The following is an 11,944-nucleotide window of genomic DNA, read 5'->3' as shown; positions in this document are numbered from 1 at the left end:
CTGCAAAATGGGAATAGCAGTTTCTCCATTCATAAACAGTTTGCAATGATTAGATATTCTCTGCATCTGCATTCTGTCTGAATGGATGCGTGCCTCTTCACATGAGGAGGTGCATCACACAACAATTTAAAAGGATGTGAGTGATTTGAGTCATCCAGTGCAAAGGACGCGGTACAAAACACAAACAGAGCGCTCACTGACAACATCGCACTCACTCAAATATTTGCCCATGATGCAAGTGTGGCAGTAGTAGCCTATTTGCTCTGCCAACGTTTTTCTTTTTTTCTTTGCGGGTTGCGCGGGGGTAGGGGGGGTCACTTCCTTTCGGTCTATCTGGGGTCATACGATCCTTTCAACATGGATCCATAAATGAATGGTGGCGGCCTCGACGGCCACACCATGGCGCACAGAGCCCTGATTGGCTCTCCCTGGCTATATATTGTGGCAAGGTGTGACACTTCCAAGAAACGACAACTGCCAACACAACAAAGAACATCACAAAGTTTTCAGCGATGAGAACGCAAATACAGAAGGTTCCTCAGATAGTTGAGCTGTTGAAGAAGAAGTCAGTGGGACTACAGCATTTCAAGCCCACGTCTTCAGTATGTGTGCTGGAACAGAAGGATGCTGTGGAGACAGCACCGCTCTGCCCTCACGCAGCCTCCAGGACGCAAACTACGCACAGCCTGGATGCCATTCCTGGTCCCACCAATTGGCCCTTAGTGGGCAGTTTGGTGGAACTTCTACGGAAAGGAGGACTCACCAGACAGCACGAGGCTCTGGTACGGTTTGACCACTCAAAAAACCCACCACCACCAACCACAAAAACAACAAACAAAACAACAAAAAGATATTCCACATATGTGTCATTCACTTCAGCGATAATATGTGATTTTATGTGTAACCCTAACCCTTTTTTTATTTTAGGTTGATTACCACAAGAAGTTTGGTAAGATTTTCCGGATGAAACTGGGCTCCTTTGAGTCGGTGCACATTGGTGCGCCCTGTTTGCTCGAGGCGCTCTATCGGAAGGAAGGGAATTACCCTCAGAGACTCGAGATCAAGCCGTGGAAAGCTTACAGAGACTTCAGGAACGAGGCGTACGGACTCCTCATTCTGTAAGTGCGAGCAACAAACTACAAATCTCGTAAAATTCGCAAGACTTTGGACTAAATTGTGATTACAACCGTTTGACAGAGAGGGAGAAGACTGGCAACGAGTGAGGAGCGCGTTCCAGCAGAAGCTCATGAAGCCGACAGAGGTGATAAAACTTGACAACAAAATCAACCAGGTAAATAGAAACAGCTGTCGTTTTAGCCTCATTCTGTCGGTGAATGTGTTGGGTAATGATCGGGTTTGTTCTGTTTAAGGTGCTGGTGGATTTTGTTGGTAGAATTCATAACATTAACAAGAATGGAAAAATTGAGGATTTGTACTTCGAGCTGAATAAATGGTCATTTGAGAGTAAGTCACATTGGATTTTATGTGTGGTGCAATGTCTAGCAATTATATTCCTTTGTAGCTAAAGATAATACTTAAATATGATAAAAGGCAAACTGGTCTGACCCACAGTGGTGTGCATGTGGTCTCTTTGTCTCCTGCTTATCTGTATATCATGGTCATCTAAAAGAACAGATCACCACTGTTTGATTACATTTAACTCAATTTGTTTCACTTTGCAGCTATTTGTCTGGTTCTGTATGACAAGAGGTTTGGTCTTCTGCAAGAGGAAGTCAACGAGGAAGCTATGAACTTCATCACAGCCGTGAAAACGGTGAGTGTGAATACTTCCCCCCTGTTACTGTAGAGGCTAGTTCAGGAGGTTCACACTGGACCGAGGTCAGGTGAACCGAGCAACCGATCAAGCTTTCAGATAATAGCCTATTTACTGGAGCAAACCAATAATGCACAGAACAGGGATAAAGGGCAATGTGTGCAAGGAAAACAAGGAAAGGAAAATTGATTGAATCGATTCTTCTTCGTATTGTTCTCTGTAGATGATGAGCACTTTTGGCATGATGATGGTGACCCCAGTGGAGCTTCACAAGACTCTCAACACTAAAACGTGGCAGGATCACACAGCAGCTTGGGACCGCATTTTCAGCACAGGTATTGATTGAACATGAAAAAAAAGAACACTCATGGGGGGAACAGCTGTGGTAAAACATATGTGGGGCATGTGTACTATCTGGAGGGGCAAGAAACCATGTGCTATCACAGTAACACTCGCACAAACGTAAGCAATGCAATGTATGAAGCTTTTTACATAGAAAACAACCCCAGTGTGACAATAGCACTTGTTGTCGCTCACAGCAGTGAAATCATGTGAAATGAACTCAAAGCACCTCCTGCTGGTATAAAAGTATAAAGCAATCTGCAAGGCTGCTCTCACTTGCCAATGATTTGCTGTGGTGTTTTATTCTGATACAAACACAATATTAAATGTATTCACAAATGATTTGGTAACCTTGGTAACTGCGTGACATAAAAGGCCATAAACAGTGTCTTGTTTTTCTTCTCAGCCAAAGTCTACATAGACAAGAAAATGAAAAGGAACACAAACCGAGCACCTGATGACTTAATTGGCGACATCTTGCATCACAGTTGTCTTTCCAAAAAAGAGCTGTATGCTGCCATCACTGAGCTCCAGATCGGAGGAGTTGAGACTGTAAGTAGCAGGATAAACCATTTAAATTAACCAGTGCACAACACATGACTGAATGTTTTACCTTCAGTCTAATGACATTTGGGTCACAGTGTAAAAAAGGTGTGTGGCCTTTAAAAACTAACAGGTGTTGCTGTTACAGTTCTTCACTAGTGGAGATTGAATGTGGTGCGGGTGTCACTGAGTGGTCATTGAGGAAACATTCCTGAGCTCCTTTTGAGGACCCCTCTGTAAAATCTGCTCTGACTTACTGCTTTACTAAGTGATCTCCCTCTGCTTCATTTCCTCCCTCTTTTCCCTACTGGGTTCCATGACACCTTTCCTGAACTCCTCATGTTTACGTTTCTCAGACCGCCAACAGTATGCTGTGGGCTATTTTCAACCTGTCACGTAACCCTGACGCCCAAAGAAAGCTGCTGGAGGAGATCCGAGCTGTGGTGGCCCCAGACCAGGACCCATGCGGAGAGCACATCAAACGCATGCCTTACCTTAAGGCCTGCCTCAAGGAGTCCATGAGGTACAGTAGAGCGCTCACACTTCCACATTCCAGAAAACAGGAAACTGAAAGAGTGATGTCACACAGAGGACATTTTTTAATTAGCCAGTAAGCGGGGGCAAAAGCTAGTCAAATGAAAAAGGCCAGGTTAGAAGCAGCCATATTCCAAATGAGTTCTGATCGTTTTTGCTTGGTGGAGCAATTAAAAACAACCCCCGGAAGGAACCTAAATAGACAAATATCAAAAATGGCCCAGTGACTGCTAACTTTGAACATCATAAGCATCTTAAGCAACTTTTTTTCTTTCTTTTTTTTTCTCTCTCTGCAGATTTTTCCACACGTCTTTTTGGTCATTTGATCTGATTTAAACTAAAGGTGTATAGCTCGTTCACATTCATTGGGAAGAATGTGTTTTGCCGTATTACATAATGATGCAAATCCACCAGAACAGCATAAAGTTGAGATAAGCTACACCATAAAACCAAAAGTAAAATATAACTATAGATGTCACCACATAATGAACAGTAGAATTTGATCAGCGGTTTCACGTTAAGCTCATGTTGAGCTTTTATGTCTTCAAGCTATTTCCAGTGAAGTACCGCATGATCACTTCCATCTTAAAAATACCCCCACCTTGTCACATTCAGATAACTTCTTGTTCTCTTTTGATTTATACTCGTGCAGTCACAAGTTGTCAAACATGTTATTTAAGGCTAATACTTTAACCGTATCACCAAGGGAATGTGTAAGAGGAGTGACTGTAGATTATATCACCTCATGCTGCCTTGAGAAAAACATTGAAGTATGTTCAAGTAGCTCTCCTGCTGGTAAACTACTTGTATATGTATGCTATTGCTCTACAGAGTACATTTATACATGTGCATACTTACAGGTTATCGCCGTCAGTCCCATTCACAAGCAGGACCCTGGACAAAGACACTGTGTTGGGAGATTATGCCATTCCCAAAGGAGTAAGTGGCTTAGTTCTATACATATAATATGAGCAGATTACATACTTATAATAATTTACATTTGGCTAAAGTAAGATTGTTGCATGCATTACAAAATCATTAACAGTAGTGGATTTTCAACTTTAAAACAATTTGCAGCATACTGTTTTAATTTGCCATGTATGTAATTTTTCAATTAACCTTTGTTATCCATTCACAGACCGTTTTAATGATAAATAGCCATGCACTGGGCTCCAACGAAGAGTACTTTGATGAGACCAAGCGGTTCAAGCCTGAGAGATGGCTGCGCGAGACCAGTACCATCAACCCTTTTGCCTACGTCCCCTTTGGCATTGGAAAGAGGATGTGTATTGGACGAAGACTCGCCGAACTACAGTTGCAGCTAGCAATGTGTTGGGTAAGAAAGAGAAAAACGGATTGGTTGGTTTGAATGGCATTGCCTGTAATCAAACTATTTTACAACATATACCTGATGACTTCACAATATTCCCAATTTTGTGTTTGGAAGAAAGTAATTTAGCATACATCTAAATGTATTACACAGGGCAAGTTTCATCTAAACTTAAACAGGGTTAAATCATTTGTACTGAACAGAAATTACATTCAGATAATGCTAACTTAATTTAGGTTAGAAATAAAAATATCTGCCTGACATTACTCAAACCTATGGCTTCTAAATTGTGGTCACTTGACTTGATTGTGGACTAACAAACCCTATGATCTCTTTCTACAGCTGGTACGAGACTTTGAGATTGTGGCAACTGATAATGAGCACCTGGATGTGATCCACTCTGGACTTTTAGTTCCCAACAGAGAGCTGCCTGTTGCCTTTATCAAGAGATGAGGTACTGAGAACGGTATATTTATAAACCTATTTATCCTGCAACCACAAAGTAAAACTGTTACTCACATATTGTCTATTTCACCAGACTGAAGCTTGCAGAAATGAAGACGCCTCTGTTGCTGGTGGTCATGTGACTCCTTGTTTTGCTGCTCTGTAAATAGAAAAACACACTAATGATTTTAGTTTTAAACACAGATACCTCAGGCTTATTTAAGATGACTTTGTAGACATTTGTTATGGCTGTCGTGAAGTGACTGTTGCACCAAGGCAGCGCCCCCCCCCCCCCAATCTTATGTAAACCTCACCTCAAGTATGTACATACATAACTATTGTGTGTGTGTATATATAGTACTTTATATTTCACTGTCTGTATATGTATGTTACTTTGTATTGTATATTGTTTTACATAGACTCTATTTTATTCAACTGAATTTTAGCATGAATAAATTTATGAACTCCGCTCTGCACTGGTTTCATTCCAAGAATGAGAATTAAAATCCTGGAATTAAAGGTTGTTACAACTTGGGGGATAAACACTGACTTATAAAGGAAACAACACTCAACAGGGCCATATGGCCATACATCTCCAAAAGCACAATTGATTGGTTTTGTCTGTGTGTTTAAAACAAACTTTACAAAATAGCTTGTTTTTAAAAATGACAAATTTCAATACAAACACTGTTCCAACTGGATATTGTTCTATAAAAAAACGGTTTCTTCATGGTAATGATGTAAATATACAACCATTCTTTGCAGTTCTAGTATCATAGTATGGAGCCAGTGTATTGTATTACAGGGTATGGGATATTGGCCACCAAAAGTATAAAAGAGGGACACGTTTTGAGCATTTAATCATATAGCGATTTTTTTTTTTTTTTTTTTTTTTTTTTTTAGAATCGGTCACAACCCAAATAGAAACTGGTACGTTATAGATGCCAACATTTCAACCCTGGGAGCCAGCATTACGGCATTCTTTATACTTTCTCTGCATAATCTTTAGTAATTTCAATGCTTTTGGTTCTTATGTCTTATGCCCTACTTTGATAACAATAATAATCAAAATAACAATCCTCAAATGAGCTCGTCTAACCAGTGTAGATACGGAAATAAAAGGTTCTCAATGGCCTAACGCTTTCCTCTTGTGGTCAATTGGTTGAACAACATGTCCACAAACAGCTGTATTTTGTTAAATTTTATTTTCAGTGAAATCATCAAATAATGTAAAGTCTCAACATGAGATACAGGATACAAGAAAGAGCTCAGACTTTTGTCTAAGACACACAGCACTCAGAACGAGTGGAGGAACGGCAGTCTTTACAAAAGACAGTGATCAGCCTCATGTGGACATCACACAGAGCGGCTCAGTCACAAACGGGTTCATACAAATATTATCATCATCACGCAGATAATCGTATGATTAACAGCAGATCATCAAATTGATCCAAGAGGAATCCATCACATGGGGACAGTGTAAACTAAACATGTGACAAAGAATAATCCACAAAACGGATCAATAAAGTCCCACATGACCATCACAAAATAAAGACCCAGATATTTTAGTTCCTTAGAAACAAAATGACAAAATGTCCACATGAAGGACAAGCACATGTCAGATCAACATGATCTGGAATAGAGCTTCCCTGAAAGAGAAAGACTGAAGACAAAAAGAAAAACACAGTTTTACTGAATGACCAACATGGTCTGTTCAATCAGTTTGTAGACCAGATATTTCCACTGGAAACACAACAGTCCGTCATATTTAACAAATATTACTCTTTTTGCTATTGCAAAGAACATAGGTCTTCAGAAACAGTCAAATTAATCCAATATAACTGAAAACAACGTGTCTTCTGTTATTCTGCTGAACAGAAGGTGAGCGCTGGGAAATCAGGCTGTAGGTTCTACCAGGGCCTCCAGAGGGCGCTGCTCTCTAGCCTCTTGTCTTTACTGGAGCTGCTCTGGTGATGCAGCTCAGTGCAGTGGCTCTGAAGGCTCTTCATGTGGCTCTGGGACAGGGAGTGTGTCTTCTGCTGCTGCAGAAGTGTCAGCACAGAGACGGTCATCTCCAGGATGTCTGCTTTCTCCAGCTTGGAGTCTGGCTGCTGTTGGAGGAACTCTGCACACACGAGAGACTTGAGCTGCTCAATGCTGCTGTTGATCCTCTCTCTGCGCAGTTTCTCCACCACAGGCTTTCTCAGCTGCAAAAACAAGAGATACATGAGTTAGTTTGTTCCACAGGAATGTCTCAGTCAAACTGCAGAGGCCTGATAAAAGCGTCAGTAGAAGAATGAAACTGGGTTTACCTTGTGAGAGAGGCTGAGGTGCTCCTGAGAGGGGCCCATTGCTGCAGTGATTGTAGGAGCCATGTGGATGTGAGCTGTAGAGCTCTGTGTGGAGAGTCTGCTGTGTGCTCCTTCACTCTCATATTTATAGAGCCACATCTCCATATGAATGTGTGGGTCTAGGCCTGGGACTAGTTTCTCACACTCTCAGCCAATCAGAGCGAAGACAGCAGAGAAAGCAGTGGTTAGCTTGACCACATTTTCAGTGGTCATTTAAGAGGAAGACAATGTCTTTGTCCCAGGGGACAAGGAGGATGCTCGGAGCTCTGTGTGGCTCTGGGAAAGTGGTGACCTTTGAAGCTCTGCTCCTGAACAGGATCAATGATCAATGACTGGACACGCGCTGTTCTGTCTCCACACTTCTGCTCACACACTCTTGGCAAATGTAAAGGATCATGTCTGATGATGACAACAACGTAAAGTTTTTTTTTTAAATTTCTGCTAAATGCATGCTTTATGACTCTTTGTCCTGGCTTTTATTAAGGGTATTCGGAACTGAAATAATGATGTTGATTTGATTGAAAGTAAAGTTATTATACATAATCAGGTACACCCCACCTCCAGTTTAGGAATTGTTATAGATCTATTAAATAGTTCTGAATTCAGAAAAATGCTTTTGACTACTACTGTGATCATTATTGAAAGAGTGGTTACATGTATCCAGTGTCAGTGAGGCAGATGTGTGTCGGGCTGAGGAGCACTGCTCTCTCACTTTCCCACACTGACTCTGTGAATGGAGCTCACAAAAGAACCAGGGGCCACACTCACTAACCATCTGGACACACAAGTACGTGTCTTCACTGCTAATCATTACAAATGAGACAGAGAGGTTTTTTTTTTTTTTTCAATAAAGGATATAAATATATGTATATACAACAGTAAATACACACAAAGTAAGGGTAATGTAAAATGTTAAACTAGTTTGATTTGATGATAGAGTTTGTGACAGCTGGGTCTTAACACATGGCATATCCATGAACTCATGGATGCAAATCAAATTCAAGTGGCACTTACGGCACACTTTCTGCCCCCAAGCGCACAGCAGACACACTTATTGTACTGCTCATGTATCACATGAGAGAAGGGCAAACATGATGCTCCTATGATATAGTCACAGCATAAAGTCCATGCGACATCACAACAAGCCAGTTTTCTGAGGTAGAATTCACTGTTTAACTGTCAGATGGAGGATGTTTTGCCCTGGTTTATGGTTCATGTCTCTGTTACAGGTTAAGTTCACATTCTATAAATTGATTATATCATACTCTTAGATGGGGGCGGGGCCTATGGGATCTTCACTGTATTTGGAAGAAATAGCCGAACTAGAAATCCACAAATGTTGAACCTTATTTGTTTGGGATTGGCTTCACAAACTTGTCATATTAATGTCATGTTTTAAAATTGATTTAACTGACAACAATCACGCTTTTGGAGATTAATAATGGCACCGATGTCTGAGGTTATTGTGAACAAATAATTTCCCTTTTGTTCAATTATGCTGACAGAGAAAATGTTGAACCATGTGCCAGTTTTTAGGTTTTTTCTTTTTGTTTGTGGCTATGTCCAGTAATTACAGAGATATGAACCATAAACCAGGTCAACAAATCAGCAATCCGACAGTTAAACAGTCAATTCTACCTTACAACTCTGACTTGCCTCTGCTCAGCTTCAAACTGTAAGAGTTCATGAAGTTTGTAATGTCACATGACTGGGCCATCCACATGAAACAATAAACCTGCAGAAGGTTCAGTGTCTTCTCTGTTAGCACAGATAAACAAAAGTGGAATCATTTTCTGTCAATAGCCTCTGAACGTGGTTGTGTCATCATTCAACTTCAAAGGCGTGTTCGTTGTTGTTGTCAGTTGAAAGGACGTATTGACTTTAAGACATGGGGAAATGATTAGATGCTTGTGGGGCCAATCCCCCAACAAAAAATGACATAATTTAAGGTTTGTGGGTTTCTATTTTTGATATTTCATTCAAAAACACTGAATCTCACATAGAGTTACAAAGGCCTGGCCTAATAAACAAACGTACTTTCAAGCCCAACTTCATACGACTTCAGCCAAAAATTAAACATATATATTAGAAATGTGTTTTTTAATTGCTCAAAAATAACACATTGATATACATGTTTCCTAAGCAGGTTTGCCTCTCCATAGACCTGACTTGTAACCAGTGTTGGGAAGTAACTGAATACAAAAATAAAATGAATAATATTAAATGTTAAAATAAAATGTTTGACTTTCTACTAATACTTTTCTGATGTATTCAGCTTGATGTATTCATTCAGGATGCAGAAAAAACTGTGGTGTTGATTGTTTTTATTGAAATGACACATGTCATTAGAATGAAGCTCCTTTTGGAGCAAATAGTGTGATGGCACATCACAAGAAACTTGGGACATGAGCCCAAGACACAGTACTCAAAATGAGTGGAGGAACAACTGTCTTTACAAAAGACATTATTATAAGCCAATCAATGAATGTGGTCACATAGTGACACAGGTCCATAAGCACTTAAGAAACATAGACATTTCACATCATATATGACAATTACCAAAGTAAACATGGCTTTTACACATAATAGCCTCACAGAGGTCAAAATACTGATCAAAATGATCAGGTAAAATGAGCTTATACAATTTATTGATACAACATAACAGTAGTGCACTCTAAATGCATTCATATAATTAAGGATTGCAACATGCATTCAACATCTTTCTTCTCAAGAAGAGAAACACGCAATTATGTTAAAGTGATTTTCAATAAGATTTCTAATGGAGTGGTTGAAATTCTTTGAAATCAATGAGTCCAACTTGTCCTTTGAAATGATTCTGTAGGAACTACCAAGGCCTCCAGAGGACGCTGCTCTCTTGGCTCTCGTCTTTGCTGGTGCTGCTCTGAAGACAGAAGAGCGCCTCCCTGTGGTTGTGCAGCTCAGTGCAGTGGCTCTGAAGGCTCTTCATGTGGCTCTGGGACAGGGAGTGTGTCTTCTGCTGCTGCAGAAGTGTCAGCACAGAGACAGTCATCTCCAGGATGTCTGCTTTCTCCAGCTTGGAGTCTGGCTGCTGTTGGAGGACCTCTGCACACACGAGAGACTTGAGCTGCTCAATGCTGCTGTTGATCCTCTCTCTGCGCAGTTTCTCCACCACAGGCTTTCTCAGCTGCAAAAACAAGAGATACATGAGTTAGTTTGTTCCACAGGAATGTCTCAGTCAAACTGCAGAGGCCTGATAAAAGCGTCAGTAGAAGAATGACACTGGGTTTACCTTGTGAGAGAGGCTGAGGTGCTCCTGAGAGGGGCCCATTGCTGCAGTGATTGTAGGAGCCATGTGGATGTGAGCTGTAGAGCTCTGTGTGGAGAGTCTGCTGTGTGCTCCTTCACTCTCATATTTATAGAGCCACATCTCCATATGAATGTGTGGGTCTAGGCCTGGGACTAGTTTCTCACACTCTCAGCCAATCAGAGCGAAGACAGGGACAATAATGAATGTGAAGCGTGGTGAATGCTCTTGTTGCCTCAGGGGACAATAGTGAGATGTCAGGGGGAACAGGTGGAGACCGGCCTCTGATGGAGAGATAGCCACAGACCCTGAGAGCCGCTCTGGGAAAGTGGTGACCCTAAGAATCAGAACTGCTGCTGGAACACTGCAGGATCAAGTGATAGAGATTAACCTTAAAGCTGGCTTTAAAAGCACATTTAAGGAGCTTTGGCTTAATCTCAATATGAGGGTTTAGGACATTTTGAAAACATTTGATAATAGCACTACTCCATCTGTGTCGTGTTTTTGTCAACAAAATCAGCTAAATTATTATGTAATTTAGATGCATTTAACATTTTATTTTTTTGTTCATGTAGAACAAGAGACTTGTAAACAGTCACACTACTCCTTGTAGGTTTAGGAAATAAACATGCAGCATATTTCACATAAACTAACTGCATGTGAAATATGCTGTTCCTACCTACAAATGATCCCTCACTGCTAAACAGTTAATTAAATTATCACATGTATTTACATTATTTCACCATCCAAATAGCCCAGTTTTCCATCTATCTTAGTGGTGCATAATGTACATGTGTTTTGAGGTCAGGCCTTTCCAGAAGTGTGCCGTTGTCCCAAGAGAGCGGGCGTCAGGTGGTGGGTGCTAATCACACACCACGGAGACGTCACTGCTTTCCCACACTCTGCTTATTGACAGAGCACACACTTTACAATAGACACGTGCCTTGTTAAATGGTAATTCGCCCCCCTCCAACACACACACACACACACACTCTCTCTCTCTGAAGTGAAATGTCCAGAGTTACATTCCGTTTCAAGTAAAATTACCTGTCAGAAGCCAGATTTGTGTGCATTGTTAAATAATAATATTGTATAATGTTAATTAATAGAACAATTACTTGATACAAAATAAAATGTGTGCCCTGCAAACACACGCTTATAGATCAGGAGGGTCTTTGTACCTTTTGTAGAGAAATCTAAAGTGTGCATATGTTAGGGGATTATGTGGGCCCCTCCCGTGTGCATAATTCATGGGGGTGATCTGATATTGTCCCTGGGCCGTGAGCCTCTGAGAGTTGTGTTTCTGCTCATTCCCACACCCTGGTCTCGGGCAGTGGGGC

The 11,944-nt window shown here is 40.9% G+C and overlaps 3 protein-coding genes and 1 long non-coding RNA gene across 4 annotated transcripts; 1 reads left to right on the top strand and 3 right to left on the bottom strand.

Annotated features, from left to right (window-relative positions):
* Positions 1-379: 379 nt before the first annotated feature.
* On the top strand, positions 380-5,436 carry cyp24a1 (cytochrome P450, family 24, subfamily A, polypeptide 1). The gene is made up of 12 exons (XM_072452086.1): positions 380-782; positions 928-1,118; positions 1,198-1,291; positions 1,371-1,464; positions 1,683-1,774; positions 1,998-2,109; positions 2,523-2,668; positions 3,016-3,182; positions 4,054-4,132; positions 4,332-4,529; positions 4,866-4,977; positions 5,062-5,436. Exons 1-11 carry the CDS (start codon positions 513-515, stop codon positions 4,974-4,976), a joined length of 1,554 nt encoding a protein of 517 aa, XP_072308187.1. The 5' UTR covers positions 380-512; the 3' UTR covers position 4,977; positions 5,062-5,436.
* A 719-nt stretch (positions 5,437-6,155) lies between these two features.
* Positions 6,156-6,788, bottom strand: LOC140366191 (uncharacterized). Its single transcript, XR_011927871.1, has 2 exons — positions 6,651-6,788; positions 6,156-6,616 (listed from the first exon to the last, which is right to left on the bottom strand). It is a non-coding gene; the product is annotated as an uncharacterized lncRNA (long non-coding RNA).
* A 69-nt stretch (positions 6,789-6,857) lies between these two features.
* LOC140366190 (transcription factor HES-5-like) lies at positions 6,858-7,382 on the bottom strand. The gene is made up of 2 exons (XM_072452861.1): positions 7,280-7,382; positions 6,858-7,174 (listed from the first exon to the last, which is right to left on the bottom strand). The coding sequence occupies exons 1-2, from the start codon at positions 7,340-7,342 to the stop codon at positions 6,878-6,880; spliced, it is 360 nt and encodes a 119-aa protein (XP_072308962.1). The 5' UTR covers positions 7,343-7,382; the 3' UTR covers positions 6,858-6,877.
* A 2,247-nt stretch (positions 7,383-9,629) lies between these two features.
* On the bottom strand, positions 9,630-10,681 carry LOC140366189 (transcription factor HES-5-like). Its single transcript, XM_072452860.1, has 2 exons — positions 10,590-10,681; positions 9,630-10,484 (listed from the first exon to the last, which is right to left on the bottom strand). Exons 1-2 carry the CDS (start codon positions 10,650-10,652, stop codon positions 10,164-10,166), a joined length of 384 nt encoding a protein of 127 aa, XP_072308961.1. The 5' UTR covers positions 10,653-10,681; the 3' UTR covers positions 9,630-10,163.
* Between the last annotated feature and the right edge of the window lie 1,263 nt (positions 10,682-11,944).

Source organism: Eucyclogobius newberryi, unplaced genomic scaffold (genome assembly GCF_026437365.1).
Source record: "Eucyclogobius newberryi isolate DKJ021-1_F unplaced genomic scaffold, fEucNew1.0.hap1 SCAF_19, whole genome shotgun sequence".
NCBI classification, from domain to species: Eukaryota; Metazoa; Chordata; class Actinopteri; order Gobiiformes; family Gobiidae; genus Eucyclogobius; species Eucyclogobius newberryi.
The sequence above is the reverse complement of the archived record's forward strand: the minus strand, read 5'-3'. Positions and strand labels throughout refer to the sequence as shown.